Source organism: Aspergillus flavus, chromosome 6 (assembly GCF_009017415.1).
Source record: "Aspergillus flavus chromosome 6, complete sequence".
Taxonomy (NCBI): Eukaryota; Fungi; Ascomycota; class Eurotiomycetes; order Eurotiales; family Aspergillaceae; genus Aspergillus; species Aspergillus flavus.
The window spans coordinates 468,067-490,897 of NC_092410.1; the positions used below are offsets into that span (position 1 = coordinate 468,067).

General features: G+C 48.2%; 7 protein-coding genes across 7 annotated transcripts; 2 read left to right on the forward strand and 5 right to left on the reverse strand.

The window, feature by feature from the left end:
• Positions 1–2,024: 2,024 nt before the first annotated feature.
• On the reverse strand, positions 2,025–2,595 carry F9C07_8021 (uncharacterized protein; the record flags this gene model as incomplete). Its single annotated transcript, XM_071511705.1, has 4 exons — positions 2,025–2,103; positions 2,146–2,173; positions 2,286–2,369; positions 2,475–2,595. The coding sequence occupies 4 exons, from the start codon at positions 2,593–2,595 to the stop codon at positions 2,025–2,027; spliced, it is 312 nt and encodes a 103-aa protein (XP_071367637.1).
• Positions 2,596–2,649: 54 nt separating this feature from the next.
• Positions 2,650–12,984, reverse strand: F9C07_2215063 (dsRNA-specific nuclease dicer). The gene is made up of 13 exons (XM_071509675.1): positions 12,811–12,984; positions 12,348–12,579; positions 11,803–11,969; positions 11,677–11,724; positions 11,412–11,427; positions 9,225–11,218; positions 9,124–9,152; positions 8,954–9,002; positions 8,633–8,885; positions 8,427–8,574; positions 7,282–8,355; positions 3,286–7,232; positions 2,650–3,224 (listed from the first exon to the last, which is right to left on the reverse strand). The coding sequence occupies exons 6-12, from the start codon at positions 9,327–9,329 to the stop codon at positions 4,757–4,759; spliced, it is 4,134 nt and encodes a 1,377-aa protein (XP_071367638.1). The 5' UTR covers positions 9,330–11,218; positions 11,412–11,427; positions 11,677–11,724; positions 11,803–11,969; positions 12,348–12,579; positions 12,811–12,984; the 3' UTR covers positions 2,650–3,224; positions 3,286–4,756.
• F9C07_8022 (uncharacterized protein) lies at positions 2,891–4,231 on the forward strand (the record flags this gene model as incomplete). The annotated part of the gene is made up of 3 exons (XM_041294290.1): positions 2,891–2,914; positions 2,989–3,224; positions 3,286–4,231. The coding sequence occupies 3 exons, from the start codon at positions 2,891–2,893 to the stop codon at positions 4,229–4,231; spliced, it is 1,206 nt and encodes a 401-aa protein (XP_041149618.1).
• On the reverse strand, positions 10,385–11,730 carry F9C07_8024 (putative bZIP transcription factor; the record flags this gene model as incomplete). Its single annotated transcript, XM_041294299.2, has 4 exons — positions 10,385–10,891; positions 10,941–11,218; positions 11,412–11,427; positions 11,677–11,730. The coding sequence occupies 4 exons, from the start codon at positions 11,728–11,730 to the stop codon at positions 10,385–10,387; spliced, it is 855 nt and encodes a 284-aa protein (XP_041149616.2).
• A 2,007-nt stretch (positions 12,985–14,991) lies between the features above and the next one.
• F9C07_8025 (uncharacterized protein) lies at positions 14,992–15,440 on the reverse strand (the record flags this gene model as incomplete). Its single annotated transcript, XM_071511706.1, has 2 exons — positions 14,992–15,293; positions 15,326–15,440. 2 exons carry the CDS (start codon positions 15,438–15,440, stop codon positions 14,992–14,994), a joined length of 417 nt encoding a protein of 138 aa, XP_071367639.1.
• A 1,302-nt stretch (positions 15,441–16,742) lies between these two features.
• On the reverse strand, positions 16,743–18,147 carry F9C07_8026 (putative 12-oxophytodienoate reductase; the record flags this gene model as incomplete). The annotated part of the gene is made up of 3 exons (XM_041294297.2): positions 16,743–17,122; positions 17,170–17,805; positions 17,890–18,147. The coding sequence occupies 3 exons, from the start codon at positions 18,145–18,147 to the stop codon at positions 16,790–16,792; spliced, it is 1,227 nt and encodes a 408-aa protein (XP_041149614.1). The 3' UTR covers positions 16,743–16,789.
• A 1,787-nt stretch (positions 18,148–19,934) lies between these two features.
• On the forward strand, positions 19,935–21,332 carry F9C07_8027 (uncharacterized protein; the record flags this gene model as incomplete). The annotated part of the gene is made up of 6 exons (XM_071511707.1): positions 19,935–20,076; positions 20,134–20,153; positions 20,203–20,239; positions 20,297–20,364; positions 20,427–20,896; positions 20,950–21,332. The coding sequence occupies 6 exons, from the start codon at positions 19,935–19,937 to the stop codon at positions 21,317–21,319; spliced, it is 1,107 nt and encodes a 368-aa protein (XP_071367640.1). The 3' UTR covers positions 21,320–21,332.
• Between the last annotated feature and the right edge of the window lie 1,499 nt (positions 21,333–22,831).

The following is a 22,831-nucleotide window of genomic DNA, read 5'->3' on the forward strand; positions in this document are numbered from 1 at the left end:
GCTAAGAGCTGCATGATCTTGTCCATAGGACCCATCGGCCTGTTAGTCGAGTTGTCACATCATTGCTCAATACCCAGCCAGCCAAACTAACAAAATTCATATAATTCATTGAACGTTCAAACTTCAACAAATTTGACTTGGTCTTTGGGGATGGGATGTCAAACCAGCATAGAGCAAAGCGCTCGACATCCTTATTGTTGTCGTAGGCTAGAGCACCTTGGCCAAGGCCTAGACACATCTATACCCTTGCTTGACCTTTCTCTGATTTGGCGCTGCTTAGATACACGAGCTGTATCGAGTCTCCACCATAATCTAATCAGCTCCAGTATGCACATCTCCACGCTAGGTTTCTTTTTTTTTTTTTTTTTTTTTTTTTTCAAGACGCTAAGACCATCACACACAAGAGCTGAGCTCCTTCTTTCCCAATCGGTTCCACCCTCTATATAATTCCACATATACAATGTCGTGTAGACAGCCAGAGTCTCGGTTCTAAAAGGTGTGCTGGAGTGCTGCAGTCATACGAGAATCGGAAGCCCCGCTATTTGACAGACCTCTCCACAGGACTGTTTACCCAAGACCCATCCGTCTTCAGCATTTATGCATGATGAGTTGTACTCGGTTTACGGCCCGCTCCGATTGTTACAGTAAAACCCCGATATAAGCAAGGGAATGAGCTGACTGCCTAAATTGCTTATATCGAGGGATTGCTTATATCAAAATCACTATATAAGATCTACTAAAATATAGATATAGTATATAGTGATACAATTCTATAGTATTTTTAGTATGATTCATTAGTATAAAGACTGACAGTAAAATAGAGTAAAAGAATCTGTATAATTACATATATTTTTGTTATTGTTAGGTAGTAGGGGTAGAGCTAAATTAGTATTTGAGAAATTTACACATAATTTTTTTATTATAGTAAATTTTTTAATAGTTAGCTGGACCCACTATACCTTATTATAAGCAATTTTGTATGGTAGACTGAGCAGAATAATGAAAGTTCCCTATATCGAGGTTTTCTGCAATTTTGTATAGGAAATGATAGGAGACAGCCTGGTAGATTGCTTATATTGGGTATATTGCTTATATCGGGGTTTTATTGGTATTGTCAATTCTGATCTCACCTGCCGCTATAAACCGTTTTTCTATTCTGTTAATGCCAAGCTATCAACCAGTAATATTTCCTCCGTGTGTCCCGGCAAATACGTCAAAGTGTTACTGCAGCTTGCCCCGCTTTTAGAGGGGTGGCGGTGGACGTGCGTTGGACGTGTAACTATCGTTTGCGTTGGTGGTGTTGTAGTGGCTGGCTGCGGTTCATGTGGGGTCCGTGATCTAGTAGAAAAAGAGAAGAGAGAATAAGGGGAGGCATCCTGAAGTTGTGAGAGAAGTTGCTATAACTGAACGCGATAGATAATTAAAGACCAGTCAATCATGTGATCTGCTTTGACCTGCAGTACTATTGAACCACATTGACCGAGTTCTGATTCAGAACGCATGGAAACCTTTTCAGATATCATCTTGGAGAAGCAATATACGGTGATTCCGGCGACCCTTTCCATTCAAAACTAAGTCTAGAACATCGACGGACACTACAAAGTTAAAAAGTTTAGCGAGATGCATGGCTAGACACAACTAACAACTGCACACTGGCACCTATGCACTTATACTAGTCCGGGCAAGCTCTAGTTATTCCTGACATCATTGCCGTTCTGAACCTTGAGCTAGATTATCAGATGATTATCTTTCCAACGCATGTTCTCACTTTGAGCTCGTCCGTGGTGCCAAACCTACAGCATGTATCTTTAGATGACCACCATCTAGAAGAGTGATTTCTCTTTTTTGTTTCTCTCTTTTGTTATTTTCACTCGGGCCTCAATAATCTGGAAAGCGTTCCAGACTAGATAAATGCACCCACAATCTCGCCTAGTTTGGCAGTGGTTGGAACAAGGGTAGAGCCCATGTCTTCGAACATTTACCCAACATGATAGGGAAATCCAATGATACTTTGGCGAGAAGATCTACACAGCCTTCTCAGCATTTACAAGCTCTTTCTTGCGCAGAATCATAGCTGAGGACATAGAATTGATAACATATGATCTATAGGGATGTCAACACTAATTGATAAACAACTTGGCTGACGCAATTTTGAGGATTATAATGTCTCCATCTTTGGAGAATATTGGATAACTTTAGTCCCTACTGAGCATCCACGGCTGTGTAGGTGTCAAGATATGTAGATAAGGTGCACCATGAATTATGCCTCGAGATATTCGTCATACAAAGGCCGTTGGAGTTCCCAAGACAATTGGTATACATAGTACCTATGGCTTGTACACATATCGCCGAATGTAAGGCAAAGTCATCTAAATAACGTTACAATAGCACGAAGTTCTCTTCTACAAAGGTGAAGGCAAAAACAAACTTTCTACAAAGCCATCTCCGTAGAACCCTATGTTTAGAGAGCCTACTAATTGTTGGCTTGTCACGTAGACGAACGGGCGTACTTTTATTTTCCTTCTTTAGTTGTTGATGAATAGACAGCAGGCTTCTGGTCTCAATATCAAGCGTAGAAAGCAATTCGATGATCATATCTGGACGATATATGGATATGAAGTTGTGTACTAAATAAAGATGAATGATCGACGGAGCACGTGGTCAGTGCGCGGCAGGTGACGTGACGTTTTCCGGGAGCTTCAATTCAAATAAAGATTCTCTTGACTTTACCCTTACTTCATCGCTTGCATTCCACTTCCCCTCTACACGTACACTATACCTCCCTCGGAGACAGATATACTTGACTTGACTTGCAAATATTGTCGACAATGTCTTCACACTAATGCTGCCAATCTCAATCGCACCCTGAAACCAATACCCTCCAGCCGCAATGGTATCCCTGTGGCCTTTCAAAGTATGTCCGCCATGTGGCTGCCTGTTCCCCCAGTTCGCAAGTAACCACTAACCAAAGAAACCCTCATCAAACAGGGAGAAGACAACTCCCCGGCCTCCTTTGAAAGAGCGCTCGAAACTCTCTCTGGTAAAATCACTCGCGCGAACACCCGTCTCGACACTCACCGCCAAAACGCCCGTCGCTTCAAAGCTCTGTGGACGCTATACACCACCTTTGCCTACCTCCTCTACTCCATCATCCTCGCGCTGGTGCTAGGCTGGCAAAATTTTGGCGTGGTCGAATACGCCGCCATTGCAGGGGGTCCCGTCGTGTACGCCAAACCCCTGAATAATCCTGAAACCCCCCTTTTCAACGGTCTAATTTGGGAACAGGATCTACGCCGTTCGCACCGCAGGCAGCAAGTACTTCGAATACCGCATCAATAGCAATCAGCGATACCTCGATGATCTCCAAAAGCAGCGAGACGAAACAATTGAGAAGCTCAAGGTCGCAACGAAATACAATTCCACCCAACAACTCCTAGAGAAATACGGAGGTGTCCCCAAACGAACAAAGTCGAAAGGCGGCGACGACAAGCGCAAGTCGGAATCGAAGCGCAAATCCTCAAACCCCCAGCAGCAACAACCGCCCGTGCAACGGACTGGCCTTCCCCCTCCCCCGACCGCAAATATTCGCCGTCCGACTCCCGTCCAGTCTCCTGGTGCTCCCTCCCCCGATTTCCCTGCGCCGCCTTCTCCGTATCCCCCTCAGCCCCAGATCCAACAGCAGCCGGTACCTCCTCCAGGCCCTGCGTTTGATGAGCCGGGCTTTGCGCCCAACGCGTTCCCAAGTGCGCCACAGTATATCGAGCAGTCACACTGGTATGATCGTCTCATGGATGTCCTCCTCGGCGAGGATGAGACTCAACCGAAGAACCGGATCGTCTTGATTTGCAGCTCCTGTCGGCTTGTTAACGGCCAAGCTCCTCCGGGTATCAAATCGTTGGAAGAACTCGGTCGCTGGCGGTGTGGAAGCTGCGGTGCATGGAATGGAGTCGAAAGCGAGGCCAAGAAGGTCCTCGATGGCATCCGGAATGAACCGCAGCCGGCAGATGGAGCTTGGGAACCCGTTTCGAAGACGGATGCGGAGAACCAGTCCTCGGTTAGCGATGCGACCGACGAAGGTGTTATGGTAGCGACCAGTGAAGATGACCAAGTCGAGTCGCACGACTCCGATGCTGATACAGCAGACAAGGAGCCAGAGCAGGTCAAGGAAGAGCAGCCAGAGCCCGAAACAAAGACAAGGCCAGTTCGAAGAAGTAACAGGAAGAAAGCATAAGCATTGGCGTTCTGTTTACATAGTTTCCAACTTTCGGGTGGGCTTTTTTATTCTTTGTAGTGCATATTTTTACTATGTCCAATTCATTTCGCAACGGAGTTTGTTGCTTTCTGTCGGGAAAATCATCCTCATTTCTATCTAACCTGTTATTCGACCCAAACTCGCTAAAGAAAAGACCCGAGCATACAAACACAGTCCTCATAGTCAATCATGACATCGTGATCATTGTCACATTGCATGGCAGCACTTCACATCGCATTGTCATCGCAGCGCATTGTTGTCGCATAAGTATCACATAGTGGTGCACAACGATTACATCGTCACATAACTATCGCATCGTTTACTCATTCACCAACCGTTGTGTCGCTGTATGTGCAACACATCCTCTGCTCTCCCAGTCACACAATCAACTGCGTCTCCCTGTCACTCATCCACACATACAGTCGTCCCTTGGAGCGGCCGTTACAGCCATTCAGCCAGTCAACCAGTCAGTCGCTCAAGCGGGCTGACTGGCTGGTTGACTGATCAAACAACTTCCTGGCGACGCTGCAAGAACTCAATCGTTTCGTTGGCAGCCCTCACCTCGGCCTCTTCGCCACACTGACAACCCTCCACAAGGACAATCTGGGCATCGTTCATAGTAACTGTGCACCGGTACATGGAGCGGCCTTTCTCATCCGAGACACGCCTCAAATTGAAAAGCGCGTCCCCCTTTGACAGTCGCTGTGCGATGTTCCGAGGGTGAGTCACGTTGATACCATCTAACAGAACGCGTCTAACATAAGACAGCAAGCCAATCTGCTCGAGGAAGCGTTCGCATGCAGAGAGGTCCCCGCCTGAGTCAACATAAATGGCTCCGAGGACGCTCTCAACGATGTCGGAGAAGAATTTGTCTGCGTAGAGTTGGGAGAGACTCTGCCAGGGATAACTGGGGCCGTGGTAGAGGGAGGTAAGAATTTTGTTTCGGAGTCTGCGATGACGGTCTAGAGCTGCATCGCGGGAGGTTTGCAGATCGAGACTATTGAATCTCATGAAGCGCCACAGCTCCACATGCTGTGTCTCGGACTTGACCGCGAATCGGCCGTCAGGGGTCTTTTCAACTTTGGTCTTGTCTTGTTCGATGGAAAACTCCATGCAGAAAAACCCAAGCAGGTTCGCGTTCACTACTGCATGTTTGATGAGGGTCATGTCTCCTGGTGAGATTTTGTTAGAGTATTGGAAGATGATGGGGACAATGACCATGTCGAGGATAGCATCGCCGAGGAACTCTAATCGCTGATAGGACTGGGTGGTTTGGTCGTGCTGGCAGGAAGGGTGGGTGAGAGCCTCGATCAGGAGATCCTCGTTCTTGAAGGTGTAGCCAAGGTGTCTTTGCAAGTCACCGTCTATGATCTGGCGCGCGGTTCGTCCATGCTCCGTCTGTGTGATGAGAGATGGAATGTCCAGGGGCTGTCTGTTGACCTCCGGAAGGAAGCAATGCGTGCAAATCTGGGCTTTGGAATGGCCACCGTCCAGATAGGCGGCTCCAATTAGAGCCTCGATGACGTCCGCCAACACCTTGGCTGACATCTGTCGCTTGACAGGAGCAGCCCCCACCCTTGTGGATATCAGTGGTGCAATCCACCGGCGAGGAGTGAGCGCCTTTGTGATAATGAAAGAATCCAATCCAGCGTCAAGAGCAGCCCTGGTGAGCCGAGGGTTCTGGACAATAGTGGTGCGACCTTCGGTGAGGAAGCCCTCCGGCCAGTTAAGGTTCTGAAAGAAAAGCTGACACGAAACAATGTACTTTAGGATCGAGTCCCCGAGAAACTCATATCGCTGATAGTTGGTCACCCCTTGAGCCGATGGTGCCATGATGGCTGTGATAACATGCTGAATGTCCGCGAACCCGACGTCACACAGAATGGTTGCGCACAGTCTGTTTGCGATCAATGTACTCTCAAGTCGGTCAACAATGTGTGGGATAAATAAGCCAAATATGGCTGTGGACACTGGTAACTTGTCCACAGTACAGCTTTCGGCAGCCACCATGTGCACCTTGGCAGAACCATGTTCCGACTCAACGATAGCATCAGCTTGCCCGTTATCTAAGGCCGGCGGATGCAAAAAGTTCCTCCGACGTGGGATAGGCCTGCATTCTATTTCAATTAAGCCGGTTTCGGACTCGATCCATCTATGGCAGAAGAACGGCTCGTCATAGCGCGAAAGGTCCCGGATTATTCCCATCGTACCGGGCATAGTGCCCCGTGAGTACGCCTCATGGGCAGTTTCATATCCCGCGTTTCGAAGGAGCCAATCGGCCAACTCGGTGCTCGGTAGGTCAGGCCCAAATAGGGTCACAAAGTCATCATTATTTAACAGGTTTCGGCTACGGGGCGCTTGAATGTAAAGTGCAGTGACTGTCCGCATGTTCGCGATGCAGTTATCGGTTACTGTTGTGATACGCTCTGGTACATCGAATGACAATGTGAGACGAGTATCGCGATCCCAGAAAAGAGTTATTGGAGCCAGTGGTGGCAGGTTCGTCGGTCCGATCAGCTTCATAATTAGCCCATCTGCTGGGTGTCCGTTGCTTTCCAAGGCAATACGCATCTGATGCACATCTGGACATGACCACGAGTTTGCCCAGTCTGTCCAAGGATCATACTGCTCAGACACATCTAATAGCGAGGGCAAAGTGGTGTGATCAGTCGGCCTCATCTCCGGGTTTTTCGTTAATGGGAGAAGATGATCGTTCAAAAGGCCAAACTCATAGAGGGCCCGGTATGCCTGGAAAGCTGTCTCTTTGACTGCTGCACGCTCACTCTTCCACCATAGTTTGCCTTGGATGCGACGGACTTTCGGGTGCACGCAGCTGGGCAGGATCACCGTGCCTTTGATAAGACCTTGTCTGTCCTTCTCGAACGAGAACTCCGGCCTGTTGTCGACATACCGTTCCTCAGGAAGCACGGCGCAGAAGTGGTAGAGATGTGTGACGACTGAATCGGGTGTTATGACGGCGCTGTGACGATGTTAGGAGTGATCAAAGAATCATTATTCGGAGACCGTACCCGGTGGCTTCAACGGTGATCATCTCTGGTACATTTTCATCGACTGCTTCTTGCGCTTCTGCCTCGCGGAGCCGTCTCTCTTCGTCTTGATAAGCTTCGACCATAGCTTGCTCTAAAATCTGCCACCTGCGCAAATCGCCGTGCTCGTCCGCTGTGGAGAACATGATAGCGTATGTTGACTTTTGCTGTCGTGCTCGACCGCGCCTTTGGATGAAGGACTTTAAGTTAGCGGGCTTGTCAAAGCATACGACGACACGACAGGCCGTGACGTCGATACCTTCTTCCAAAACGCTGGTCGTGACAATCAGATTTTTACGCCCACTTCGGAAGTCGTCCATGGTACCTCGCTGCTTCTTCGCATTATGCCAGTCGCCCACCATGTCTTGACGACAACTGCCAACCGACATGCCAACATAAGCTGCGCATCGGAATCGGTCCCTGGTTTGGGGGTGGAGAGAAAGTAACCTGGCCAGTACGCTTACGGTTACTCTTTGTTTTACAAAGATCAAGCCCGAGAACTCGGGGTCGTCGAATTTGTCAAGGAAGTTTATCAATGCTGCGAGCTTTGGCGACATTGTGAAGTTGTTCGGATCTGCGAGGTTAGCCTGGACCTCCGCGACTGGTAGCTTGGACAAGAAGTTTGAAAGGTAGGCTCTCTCCTCGTCTTCCCAGTCCATGGTCAAAGACTGATCGCGAATCGTAGTGCGCAGTTGTTCTACGGATGTGCAAATGTAGTAGTCTGCTGCCCACTCTCCCAGTTCTGCGAATATGTGACGGCTTCGGTCCACAAAGCGTTTAATTTGCTCGTTGCAGAGGGTTTTTCGTACCATGAGCGCTTTGTATTCCCCGCTCCCGTTGAGCAGGCTGCCGTTTTGTGGTATAGCGTCTGGATCTCCGTCAATGTCCGCCGTATCCCAGGCGTGCTCCAGGGCTTGCAGGGCCCTGCCGCCAGGCCCTTCATCTATGGCTTTGTAGATGATGGGCAGTAACTCTGGTCTGTGGGCGTACGTGGTGAGTTCTTGTTTGTGGACTTGCGGAGTTTTGCAGATCGAGTCGAGATTCGATTCTAGGGTTCTGTGCAGAGTTTATTGGGGTTAGTTCTCTGGCCGGGCAAAGAGAATGATGGGGCTGTGTTTTTCCCTTACTTCATCTCCTGACTCTTTGACCTGACCACTGGGCTAGCCGTTAGACCCAATATGCAAGGAACGCTGTCTCTGCCATGCTTTCGCAAAGTGGGATGATAAAAATCAAGCATGATCATGTTCGCCGGATGCCGCCGCATGCAATGATGAGCTACACCATCAGCAATCTCAGCTCCACGTCAAATCTCAAGAACAAACCGACTACCAACCTTCGTCAAATATAAGCAGACCCAACTGGGATATCCGGACAAAGCCATGAGTCAAGGCCTCGAACAAAACCGCATGAGTCGACACTACCACTTGCTTGTCTTTCAAGAGCTCATCCCAAATATACTGGCTCTTCCAGCGCTCAACCTTGTCCAGCCCTGTGATTGTACAGGCTCTCACAGCGGGAAGATGACTCCGAATCACCTCATATTGCTGAAGACACAAAGCCACAGTTGGAGTCAAGAACCAAGTCAGCTGCATTCGCAACAAAAGAGGGCAAGAAAGTCAGTCCATGTCATATCAATAGGGATAATGAAACGCACCTTCTGTGGCCCACCTCCCTCCAACTGATGAGCGATCCGTAAGAGCGCACTAGAGCCATCCAATCAAACCAACCCAAACACAAAAGCAAAGCAAGCCTCAACCCTGGACCGGCCACCACTCCCTTAAACAAACAGGAAAAGAGACAAGAGGAAAAGAGAGAGCAACGTACATCTGCGTCTTCCCCGTCCCGGTATCCATCTATCAAACCTCGTCAGCAGCCTGTTTCCCTCAGAGGCAACCCCAAAGAATAAGAACAGAAGAAGAACATACAGCAACAATGATATTCTCCTTCAAACTAGCCTCAAACATCTCATACTGATACTGCCGTGGTTTATACAGCAAGCCAGTCCCATTTGATCCATTCAGCTGAGCCATAGTCCCCGATGAACGTAGCGTAGTGCAGTATCGTGCAGTATGATGTAGAGCAGTGTAAGATAGAGTGAGAAATGTAGAGTAGAACAGTGCAAAGCACCCGGAAGCTCTCACTCCACGAAACACAGAATCCAACCCTCAACTCACGAACAAACACATTCCAAAGATCTAGATACCCACAACTCCAAGTAAATCAGAGGGGATATCTATCATGAGTTAAAATGCAAACATGAGTATGTGAAATTCAGAAAAGAAGATGAGAAGTAAACAATCAGAGAGAGGGACTGGTGTTTGGTTGGAGTAGAGAGAGGTAAGGCTGTGTGGTGCGTCGTGTATGTGGGGTAAATTTAATAACAATGAACGGTTATAGGTTGGTTATTCTGTTCTGTCTATCTTATCGTGATTTCATGGTCACTTTTCATGGTCGCGACTGGGTTTTGACAGGGGTTCTGTTTGGGCTTTTTGGGCTTTTGTCTCCTTTATTTTCACTGGGTTTGGGTCTTTGGTTTATTTTTGTTCTTTGTTTGGTTAGGGGCGTTCCTTGACAATTTATAGGGATAGTTGAAGCTTATTATAGCTTGTACCTGATCTTAGGATTAGATTTGGCTATACTTATTTACTTATCTTAACTTGTTACTTGGGTGTATCTGGTTTGACGTTATTTTTTTCCTTGCTCAAGTGATATGTTCGTGTACGATTGATGAGTAGTACATAAGCATATGATAGATGTGTTGAACACTTGAATAAAGAAACAAAGGAACTTGTAGTCCAACTGGTCAATGTATTTATCGAGTCAATCCACACCCGGTCAAAAGTAGTATTAGACGGCGGCCTTCTGCCCGTCGGACTGGGCGTCTGAAATCCAGAACACCATCCCTTCCAAAGCCATTAGATAAAGAAAACGTAGCAGCATCACGCCATACACCCAAGCATAAAAGCGGGATAATACAAAGAAAAGAGTACGAGACAAAAACAATCAGCATCAGAAGCGACAACTTCGGTATCTGGAGGTAGCACAAGGGTCAGGAGCGTGAAAAAAGGACAACAGCTGAATGCGATCATGAGACCATGGGAAGTCCATGAGGGGCCTGCTCTGTCTTTGTCACTTCCGAGTCAGCTTGAGTCTCGTCGGGACGCGTTCGACGACCCGTAAAGTTGTTGCCAAGGTAGTTAGCCTCTTCGTTGGGATGCTTGCGCATCCCCAAGCCGGCCACGGCTATCCGGTTCAGGGAGTTCATGTCGTCATTGGACGCACCCCCCTGAGGCGGCTGCGCTTGTTGAGCTCCGGAGGGCGGCGCTGGCGCCGACGAAGACGTTGTTGCAGGCCCAGCACCGGGTTGCGGTACATTCAAGTCGGTTCGTGGCTGGCTCAGGTCGATGTTTCCTGGGAGCTCGGGCACCTCGCCTTGGGATTCCAGAAGTCGCGACTGAAGATTGATAATATACTCGCGCAACTGATAGTTCTCTGCCTGCAGCGCCTTGAAAGCCTCCGACATAGTATCAAACTCCTTCACCTGCTCCTCCAATTTGCGAATGTAACTTTCTTTTCGCTGGCGGAATGCTCGCTATTCCCCAGTCAGCAAAATCCCCGTCGCATGGTAAATCCCAACATACCTGTGCGGCACGATTTTGAGCAGCGCGCTTGGAGGTCGACAACGGTCGCTTGCCATACGTCTTCGGACTCTCCTGGCCCGTGGGCTCCGGCTGGGGGGGTGTCTGTGGCGGGCCGCTGAGCATTGCAGCACCTGAAATCGCGGGATCGATGTTGTTCTGGTCGCGAGGACTTGTTGTATTGGGCTGCATGTGCGGTGGCTGCGCGGCAGGGGGTTGCGGACGTGGTTGCTGTGGATGCGATAGGTGCTGATGGGCCGCTAGGAGCTGGTCATGGAGCACTAAATTCAGGAACCAACGCGTGTCAGCATTTCCGCGCACGTACTAGGGAAGAGGAGTAGATTTAAAGCTGAAGATCCATGATCAAGGTTGCTTTACAGCACGCGATGCATGGATCACAATCTTGGTCTTTGATTTTATGCCTTCTGCTTTGTTTCGGGAGCCTCTTGATAACCAATGTAATGCGACACTTACCCTGATCCGCATGGTCCTAGAGATGCAATTAGTCTATGCGATGATTTCATAAGCTGTGTGTATGGTTCTTGAGGGAACGCGACCGCGGAGGAGCTTCTCGTAGCGACAAGTAGGATGACGCCGGATCAGTTCCCCCGAGCGGACACAAGCGATACCAGCGGCGAGAGACGTCGTGAGACATGGCTTAAATCCCATTACGTCTCTCGAATGAGAGTGGTGGGCAATGGGGTACAGGCGATCTGATGACAAACCGCAGGCTGCTTACCTGAGCAGATGTTTGCATGCTTGGATGCGGCGCTGGAGCTAATGTCGGCTGCATGGAGAGTATAGAGGTTCAAACACGAAGACGCGCTGAGAGAGTCCGCAACACGTACGTCCACTCAAGCCCGACCAAGGAGAGGATCAGATAGTTCGGATTGGATCCACGGTCTTTCACAGTGGACAACAACGAGGTTTGTAGAGGAATTGGAATGGAGAGACGCGCGATGAGGTAAGCAGCAGCAGTACAGTAGGTTAGTTTATCTATCGGGGTTAGCCAAGGCGATGATGATTCAGCCGCTGTCAAAATAGTTTTAGTTTTGTTAGGAACTAAGTGTATTTTTGCTGACTGATGAGGATGATCTCGTAAGCAGGGGGAAGCGTGAAATGGGGACGTTGACTAAGAGAAAAATGAGGGAGGGAGAGAAAGACGGCGGATTAGTTAAAAGATCAGTCAGACCGTGACGTGGGCGGAAGGGAAAATGAGGAACGCGGCCGAGAGAACCTGAGGCAGGAACCAGCCTCCCTCCCATTCGGTCACCGACATCCGATCTCATATATCCCCTGATTTTAGGACCAATCGTCTTGACTTTTCTTGCTTTGTAGATATTGATATCCAAATTCTATCCATTGACACTCCAATTGAATTCGTTTCCTCTACGTAATACTTCGACTCACTGACCGATAGGCAGAACCTGGCCAAAGGCATCAACCACAACAATCCCCGCACTCTCCGCGTGGCTGACTCAGGCGCTGACTCATCCTTCCGGCTCTTCCGTTCCGCAGTCACGGGATCCGCCTGCGATGCCTCAGGTCCTGCGTACAATGAAGTAGCTTGTACAGAGGATCGTGAACTGGGCGGCGGCCTTGAAATTTTTAAAAGCTTGTCTTTGAAGAAGTCTGTCTTGTTCTAGGAAGAAATACCTAAGATACTAGGTACAAAACTTATCAGGTTTCAATACTATACATATACGTACTGTGTGCACCATGTACTTGCTACTCGATATATATTTGTTCAACCATTCCGCTATCAACAGTATCTGCTTCAACCGGCACCCTTTACAATCGGAAAGACATTCCTCAGCTTCTCACAGTTTTATTCCAGCAAATTCTCAAGATATTTCATACTTCATAAACTCACATTAACTAATAGACAGAAGCATCTTGTGGTCCAGCAGTTGTCGGAATTTCTGTACACATAACCGTGTTGGCCCTTGCCGTGGAATTCTGCTGGTAACTGATTATTGAGGTAGGCGGAATAGGTAGGCGGTAAAGTTACCAATAACCACGTGACTACGCACGTGAGCAGATCCATTCTACCTGTCGAGCCTCATTGCACTCAAGTCATCCACTGCATCTGTTTTCATTAAATGTATCATGTCCAGTATGATTCTTCAGATTGTTCGATAGATTCGCTGAGTTAACCAATTCAGTCAATCTGCCTGACATATCAAGACAGCCCCTATCGATGATGCCCAAACTTCAAGTCATACTCTCACGGATAGTGTCACTTAGCTCCCACCGGGGACGTCGAGATAGATGCCTGCAATAGGAAGATAGCGGGCAAAACTACAGATAGAAAACCTTCAGGATCAGATTCAATCAAGATCAGGAGAGAAAATTGCTACAAATATTCGTTGAACGCTTATAACTTGGAGAGCATTTGCAGCTATTGTATGGAAGGGCGGGAGGTTATAAACAATGAAGATGTCGAGTAGGAAATAGGATATTCTTAAAGATATTATATACTCCAGCCTGCATAGCACTTAACGTGGACTTCCAATTCTGAGCCAAAGGCACTAATCCCGTACAACAGACTTCCCTATTTCGCGTTTAGAGAACAGAGCAAACATACAAGGTACGGTCTTATCCGGGGAAGCGGATAGGTAATTCTTTTTGGAAACCCAGACGCTGCGATTTAGGGCCGTCGGCCCTTGAATCTGGTACCGAGCACAGACAGCAAAAGCTTCAGATAGGCGACGGTGGGGAAAATGAAAACTTCCTGAAACGGACAATGCTACGACCTAGAGCGAGACGCTACTATGGTTTGGTATTTTGGTTTAATTGTGGGTGTCGGCCCACTTCGATCTTTGGGTCGGACTCTATTTGACTTCTGGGAACTGTCACGGTGATAACCAATGAAGAGATACTAGAATTGACCGTACCTTTTAGCGAATATGCAGAGAAGGCTAGGGAAGTTACTTTCGAAGTAGTTGGTCGCGTTTTCATGGTACTATCTGCAGATCAAACCTTCTTATATTAGATGTCTGGTAGAGCGAACTTTCTGTCTCGCTTCTTTTTCTTCACAACCCGGCATTTAGGAACCTTTTTGATTCGGTAGGGATAGTCGGGTCTATTGACTTGAAAAGTGTTAATGTCAAACTGTCTGATATAGACTTCATCTATCGGGAAGTCCGAGGTCGTGGTACCAGAATGCAGAAACAAAGTATACCCCCCCCATTAGAATGCACTTAAAATGGAACAAAGAATAGCCGTACGGCCTAATAAGGTTTGCGAAGATATGGAAGGTCCTTCCACTGGCTCTCTATTCGACAAGAAAGAAAAGCTCCAGAACGGTTCGCAGGATAAGCCTCTTTGTTTCGAAATACGAGTAACCTTGACCCTCTCTTCCCCACTCGGTAGTTTTTGTCAGATGAATTCCGGGAAATAATTTATTTTCTATTTATTTCTTCATTTTTAGTGGTGGGGTATTCCATACAGCATTCGTGGGTTGCATTCATCATCCCGTGGTGGATATGCCGCGTTAGTTACAGAGTACACGATGCGAATTGCGTGCATGGTAGTATTGAGGTTACCATGGGTCAGCTGAGTTTCATGTTTCTATGAGATCAACGAGGACGCAGAGGACCAAATGGACCCCTATCGCTTTAAATTACGAAAGGCTTGCGTACAATCAGAAAACGTCGTTATGATGGTTTCACTAAATAGATGCTATCTCTGAATATCGACTGTTGCCCTGGATTCAATACGTGATTGTGAAGCAAACCAAATTTCGAGAAAGCCTCCTCTTGCCGTAGTCCGAGTCTCTTGTCGGATATCCCAAAATATGTCTCAGAAGGAAGTAACTTGAATCCATAACCTCGTATAGCACTGGTTATATATATCCATCGGGGGACCATTCGAGCTTGTAGAGAGATGAAGAATATGAGTTCCTTAATGAAAGGGGAAAGACGGTTTTTTGAGAAAGTTCTGTGCCATACCCTTCCGGTACTCTGTGAGTGAAATATTGAAGGTCCGTCACAACAGGGTTACCGTCATTGGAGGCGGTCATATCAGCGATGAATTCGGCTTGTATAAAGTATTAAACATTCCCTAGGCATCTTGGCTGGCTTCGAGTGGCTTCCTCTCTCACAACGACAATGGCCTTGTCGGCTCTAGAGAGCATCTGGAGGTCAAGAGGACTATCTTCAAAAAAGGCCCAAACGTCGAGACGGTGTTCTTTGTTCAAGTGGCCAACCAAAGCCTCCTTCACCTCTGGGGTCACAGCCCCTAGTTTGGGCGCATCGACGAGGGCGATAGACTTTGCAACGTCTTGGACTGGTGTATCCGCAGAATTGGCGCCGACATACCCGTGCAGATCAGCCTGTTGAACAATAGACCGGCCTGAGGCCCCAGGGAATTATCATCCTGCAAACCTTCCATTTCCAGCATGCGACAACGCAGTCTGAGTTTATCATTGCGGGCATCGTTATCATCGGTGATGGCAGGACCACTGGCAGTGGCGCCTGGCGGCTCAGAGTTGTTGCTCATGGCAGTATCACCATCCTCAGCTTATCCGCACTGATGACCTTCGTCATTCCCGTCAATCTATAGAATCGACGCGATAGCTTGAAGTGCTTGACCGTAGGCCATCAGGAAGCATTGTATATATACAGCTTCCCAACAGAGTCTCATCGCGTGGGATAGCGATAGGTGTCGTCTGACTCACTTCTAGTTTGGATGCTCTATATGTGTAGTCCACAGGGCTTTGATCGCCCGGAGGTCGAGAGTAGTTCCTGAGTACGTGACGGAGTACTCGGCCAGTCTAGTCGTCACATGCGACCAAACATCCACCACGAAGACGCAATTTCGGGAAGTTGAACGTAAGTTAGACTATCACACTTGGCGATATCTCCCTTCTTGTCGAGTTCGCAAAGTTTTGTCATAAACGTGCATGGGCGTAGCAATAGTGTCTAAGACCCTATGCATTGGAAGGATGCGCTGTGGGGATCTGTCCTTGGTAACCCATCCAGTGAGAATGAGATGCAAACCGAACGGCTGCATCTCTATCCTAACTGCTGTTTCCCAGAGTGGTCATTCTAGTGCATGTTGGAACGACCCAAATCCATATAACCATTCACGAAGCTTAGAGCTTTCATGATGGTGTTCTATAGATGTGTGACACCATGGTCGGGGGATCGTTCCCCTTGACATTGAGTTCGTGTCACATGTATATAGAGGATGTATACATTCAAATGCTCGTGGGGCACTCCATTCTGGTTTGAGTCTGATTCGACCTCTAAATGGTTAGAGCATGCATAGTCTTGCTTAAGGTTGCATGAGTCCAGGTCTCATTTTTAAGACTCATGAGCCTGACCCACCATGTGGGTGCATGTGACATGAACCTCACTGCATTCTGGAAGATATGAAAGAGTGAGGAATGAGCTTGTTATGAGAGCTCAAAAAGGATCAAAATGATTGTATTGAGTTGGTTAGAAATCTGTCCAGGACAGAGGTATGGTGGGGGTTTAAATAAGCAAGGCTTCACAAAGGTGTGCAAGGAGCTACAAGACTGTTTACGAAAGAACAAAGAACCCATGGCAGCATCACGTGTGTTGATCATGGATTATTTTTAGGGCATTTGCATTGTCATTAGTCAATCTTACCTTGCGCACTGATGAAGTTGCTGGGGAGATCTACGCAGGTTTCGGCCAAGCACAGCCCTATACCATCCTTATTCACTGTTCCATTAATGTTTATACAATTGAACGCGTATATACATCCGCTTGCAGCAAGAAGCACAAACAATGCAGGGTATCACCAAGTCAACAGGGTATACAGACCTAACTCTGCGTCCCCACTGCTCGAGAACAACAGGTCATTCAATCATAAACCAAAGATTACTGAACTTCCGCAGGAGGATAGTCGACATAGCACACGGCATTATCCTCAAACGGCCCGTAGAACCGGCTACGCTCGTACGGCTTGAAGGGGATACCCTTCTTTAACCGCTGCACCAGATCCGGGTTACTGGTGAAGTACCGGCCATACAGCAGGGCATCATAGCGCTCCTCTTCCAAGACTCCCCAGGAGTTGGTTTGGTTCCACCCGCCGCCCGAGAAGAAGGGGGTGTCGCCGAAGATCTTGCGGAAGCTCGTGAGGTCCACATCAAGGAGACCCCAGCTGCGCAGGAAGTCATCTTTCTCTTCGTAGCTGAAGATTTGTTCGTAGCGCTACATCTCTTAGTACTAGTCGTCTAGCGACAGAGGATGACACTCACAGGTTCAATGAAGCTGACATACGACAGCTTGGGGTGGGCCTGCTTCAATGTCTGGCACAGGAAGGTCCAGGTTTCCACACGCTGCTCCCCGCGCGCTTGGTTGAACAATCCGAATGGTGAGAGACGAATGGCCAAGTTCTCCTCGCCCACCGTCTTTGCCAACTCGTCCATCAATTCGAGGACGAATTTGCATCGCTTTTCCGGCGACCCACCGTACTCATCCGTGCGCTTGTTAATGTTGGAGCTCAAAAATTGCTCAGGAAGGTATCCATTTCCACCGTGAAGTTCGACGCCATCGAACCCAATCTTCATAGCTGATTCGGCGGCTTGACAATAGTCCTGGATGGTCTGTTTGATGTGTGGGACGGTTAATTCGATCGGCGGGTGGTCCGCATAGCGGACAGGCTCTGTCGATCCCACGGGGGGATGAGAGTAACACTCCGTCGGCGAGTCCCAGGCCGTAGCCGAGGCGGAGACGGCTGGGGATCCAGTCATTTGGGGGATGGTGGCACGGCCTGCATGCCACAGTTGAGCGAAGATGTAACCCCCTTGCTCATGGACTGCATCAACCACTCGTTTCCAGCCAGCGATCTGCTCTTCGGTGAACAGACCAGGAACCCCGGGCATTCCATTACTCTAGAAAGGCAGCGAATGTGTTACTTCCACTATCACTACCTATCGGCGGTGGGAGGCAGGTGCATAGCGTCTACTAGGGCATACCTCGAGTGAAGGCGGAATACCTTCCGAAATGATCAGCCCGCCGGGGGTCGCCCGCTGCCGATAGTACTCAACCATGAGATCCCCCGGATACCATGTCCGATTGGGATTCTCAGGGGTACTGGTGGCGTTCACTGGGACGCCTCGATTGCGGGTCATTGGCGCATGAACTACACGATGGCTAAGCTTGATTTTGCCATTGCTGATGTCCAGCGGCTGGAAGAGCTTGGAGCCTTCGCCTTCCAACTTGCGGATGGTCATGGTGGGGCACGAAGGATTTAAAAAAAGAAACAAGCAAAAGAGACGTCACAAAGTTTGACAGTAATAGGAAGGAGATATAGCAGAGATCCCTGTCAAAAGGGGAAGGAAGATAAAAGCAAAAGTGGAAGACAGAAGACGATGACAATGGAACGACCCAAATTTGAGCTACGACTGGATACTTATTTCTAGGGATTTTATTTGGCGACTGATAAGAAACCTCTCCGCCCCTTCGTTTGCAATGTCGATCGAGTCTCCTTTTCTTGCTCTCTAACGGCTTATGACCAAAATGGGTTGACAGATGGACCCGGACATTGTTTGGGACTCCAATGAGAGGCGATGACACTATGGGCCCACGGGTTGAACCTTCGAAGACGAAGAGACTTCCGAGGCAGCACTGTACTATCATAGGCTAGTATGTCGACCAAGGCTCTCTGAGGCCCAATCACGTCAACTGGGCTGGTCACGGTGATGTTTAGAGGAGGGCTCTAGTGACCCTGGTGTCGCGCCAGCCAAGTTTTTTAATGCCATGTTGACGGTGGAACAACAACAACAACCGAGGGATCATTAAGAGTTATACACCAAATACTTTGGGCGGCACAATATCCGGGCGTAATCAAAACAGCACGGCATTTGTCATAGGCCGAGAGAAAAGGCAGAGAAAGAGTACTAACTTCGAAGTAGGGGAGGAAAAACCTTGACTGGCATGTCGCGTGTGCTCCACCCGAGACAAAGTTAAAGTGAGACCAGAAAATTCCCTTAGTGTTGGTCGGTTAGGGTTAGCCACTGAACCACATTTGCCAGCTTCATTTCCACTGAACAGCCGACAGCACCAATGGCAGCTTATCCCTTATTCTGTTTGGATCTTGGGTCTTACCAACGGTCGTGGTGTCATTCTCGCTGATCCCTGCGTTTTTCTCTCGCTGTTCTTTGCATCCCTATCTTGCATAGTTTCACGATAGTAGCAGACAACATTTCTAATAGCGCTGGATATAGCGATGTGGTACTAGTTAAAATAACTCATCCACCGGATAGGCAAGCCAATGCACGAATTACCTAGTTGAACTCGTGGAGTAGTGGCGTGTGCGCCATCTGAAATTTCTTGTATGCTTGCGAGGACCACTTAGTCTAATACTACCATCACCTATTCTAACGAAATCGAAATCGACTATACCCAGTCTGCTAAACCCCAAGGAGGTAAAAGGGGGAAAATGGAATTCAACCCGTACCAGACTGCTGGTCTTGCTGTCGCTGCAGTATTAGTGGGAAATAGGCGCCCCACCGGCCCCATGGTTTTGCCTAATTGACACAACAGTCTTGCCCTTCCGCCGACAGTCAACGTAGTATTCGATGGAGTTCAGTGAAACAACCGTGGTTCGGCGTCTATCATTTTCCCTTCGAAGGTCGTCTGCCGGTGTCTTCCGGGGAAGTTGATGCACCTATCAAGATCGATCTGGTTGTACATCCCCATTTCGCCTCCTGCCGAGACTAGGTAGATTTTTCCAATGCAGCACGGTGGCGGGTCTTCAACCACACCTTAACAGTTAGTATTCCGGAGGTTCACAAGCATTTCCCGAATATTTGTTACTCCGTACGAACGCTTGGACGCCTCCCCCCAGCGTGGCCTATCAGAGCGGGACATTTCATGCAGGAGAACGATCGATGGAGTCGCTCCTCTTGCTCTTGGTTAAGGGCCATCGATATATTGTGGACTCGCCCACATTGAATCACTTCTGTTCTTCTTTCCTCTCCATTTGAGCCTCCATAATGCTCCATTGTTGGCATCGACAATGACAGAAACGCTTCCTGGGTCTTCCCTGAATACGATTAATCTCGTTACACAATGTTTGTGCATTCCGATCGTCACCATCTTCGTGGCGACGCGGTTTGGCATCCGCTTTTGGTATAAGCAGTTCGTTGTCGTCGAAGATGGTATGTGCGATTTGCAATTCGTGAAACCCCACGGTTACTGACTTGACTTGAATCTAGTATTCTGCTTTCTAGCATGGGCAAGTACCCAAATGTCATACGGAGAAGGCATCCATTAACCGTTCCCAGATTTTGTTCATGGCATACTGCGGTATTGCCATTGTCGGTAAGTCGGCATCTTCCATCGGTATGCCATGATTCACAAAACTAACGATAGCATCAGTGGGCCGATACGGCGGTGGTGTAAATTATCTAGAAGTCCCGGCGGACATGCAGGTTGCTTTTCGCAAGGTATTCCACGCCGCAATCATGGAACGACGTTGGGCCATGCTGACCTTGACTCGACTACTTAGTTCTGCTACGTCGCGACAGTCTTCTACTGCCCCATGAGTCTTTTCGTGAAATATGCCTTGCTGTCCATCTTGATTCGGATCTTCTCGCCATACCGGGGCCGCATCATGTTCATCTATGTTCTCCTCGGATGCCTGACCATCTACTACATCATCGCTGAAATTGTCAAAATCCGCATGTGCGACCCTGTCCCGGCATACTGGACGGGCGAACCGGCCAACTGTCTCGATCAACGAGCTGCCTTGATTGCCGACTCGGTTATTAGCGTCGTTACCGATATTATGATCCTGGTCCTGCCGTTGCCGCTGACCTGGTCGCTACAAATGTCGCGGAGCAAGAAGCTCCGAGTCATCGGCATGTTGTCCGCGGGAGGACTCGCCACGGCCTTCAGTGTATACCGACTGATCCTGGTTTTGAAAGACGGCAGTTCGCCCAATGCGACAGTAATGTTTATGTGTGTGATTCTTTCAGGGTACGTCTCCACAATTTCAGCATTCCATCCGAGCGAAATTAACATTCTACTAGTAACGCGGAAGGAGGAGTCGGCCTCATCTGCGCCTGTCTCCCGACGATGAATATCTTGATCAACAAAATCCGCAAAGCCGGCTACAGCTACGGCTCGAACAAGTACTACCGGGACGAGTCGTCGATGCACCTCAGCAAAATGAAAGGCGCCAACGCCAAGGGATTCTCCACCATCGGATCGAAGACTTCCAGAACCGAGCCCGAGTTTGGCACCGACCAGAGCCATCTGATTTCGTACGCAGGAGCAGTAGACATGAACGCCACCGGTGATGGCGGAATCCATAAGACCGTTGACGTATCGCAAACAGTGGAGGTGTTGTCTGGAGAAGCGTCCTCGAGCCATTCCGACGACCATCATATGCGGTTTTAGCGCGGCTCCCTTCTTTTTCTTTCTTTATTTTTTTTTTCTTTCGTTCTATAATAGATATCCTTGGTGGGGCATTTTGTACGCATATTCGACTTACTTTCCCCATTTTCTTTTCCATTTTCTTTTCTTTTGTGGAGCTTTTTACAGGATTTCTTACAGGTCCAAAGCTTGATACCTTCGATTGGGCTTCCAGAGGCCTCGTGATGTCATTTTGGATGTGTCTAATGTTTATAAACACATCCCCTCAGTACAAATAGAGATACGATTATGATATATCACTTTTTGCCCCTCGGGATGGAGGCAAAAGATCTTCATGAACAGGATTGCCGAGCCGAAGGACACCGAATCTTCAGAACAAATCTGCATAATCCAGCCCCCAAATGCACCAAAATAAAACCTCCCAAGAAAAAGAAAGAAAAAAAAAGAGAATCGCTGCATAAGATCGCCACGCGAACAGACCTCTCGATCTCAAAAAACAAACACGTATGACCCCCAATGGCCCCCAAAACCAGTCGACTATGCAGGACGAAGGATGATCTAGCGACGAAGATCATCAGCGGTGGAGCTTATTCGGCATGCGACGCAATTGATTGCACGCCATGTGGCAATCATTCGAGAAAACTTTTATTATCATTATTAAAATTAAAGGTATTAATTCGCAATTTATTCCGTACTTTAATATACAAGCAATATCCGGCCTCTTCGTGAGAAAGACGGCATGTTCAGTTCGGGTCTCCACTTTTTTGTTGGCGAGACGACGTGGAAACGGAGAACTTGTTCTTCGGAACTCCGCGGTTCATTCCGCCTGATCCACGTACGTACGACTTTCGACATTTTGCATTTGTCTTGATGTCATTGACAGTTGGGATTTCTTTCTGGGCCCCCGGGGGGTGTCCGCGGAGGACCTTTGAGTAAGGTCTAGAACGGAGACAGGAGGACCTCCGAGTAAGACCTAATCTGAGATTCGATTGTGGTTGTCGCCTGTTGGGGTTGCCACCACGGCCATTATGTGATGATTCTTACGCATACAGTAGTCTTGGGTATTTACTTCTGTTACGCATGGAATCATATGAACGACAGATCCGGATTTCAACAGCCCTAACTAAACTAGTGGGTGGTGTCAATTGTTACGGCGCTTGCATCGTGTCCCTGGCGGTCTTTCTTCGGGCCTGGGTCGGTGGGTCTGGTCGCCTCGTATTTGTTTTGGGAGTGTTCTGGATTCTCGTTACAATTATTAATATTATTCAATGTATTCAATTTATTTAATACTATGAGTATCAGACAATCAAGGGAAAAACTCAATCTGTGAAGTGTGACTAGTTAACAATAGTGCAGATAGTGGCTGCCCGAGGAGATATGCTGGACAGAGTTCATCTAGAATCCACGATGAAGGTTAACTATGGCAGGGATTGTGTAGGTTGAAATTCGGCCCTAGAAAGCTGATCAGCTTGGCATTGGGAATATTGCATATTCTTAATTAATTCAATTAATTACTGGGTTTCTTCATACTATTAA

Bases quoted from the DNA above. Each gene is read 5' to 3' on its own strand.
- F9C07_2215063 (XM_071509675.1), bottom strand. From the start codon at position 9,329: ATGGCTCAGCTGAATGGATCAAATGGGACTGGCTTGCTGTATAAACCA. The intron at 8,356-8,426 runs GTAAGGGAAAAA...AACTCTGCACAG, and splicing joins TCAAAGAGTCAGGAGATGAA to AACCCTAGAATCGAATCTCG. The intron at 7,233-7,281 runs GTACGGTCTCCG...ACATCGTCACAG, and splicing joins ATCACCGTTGAAGCCACCGG to CGCCGTCATAACACCCGATT.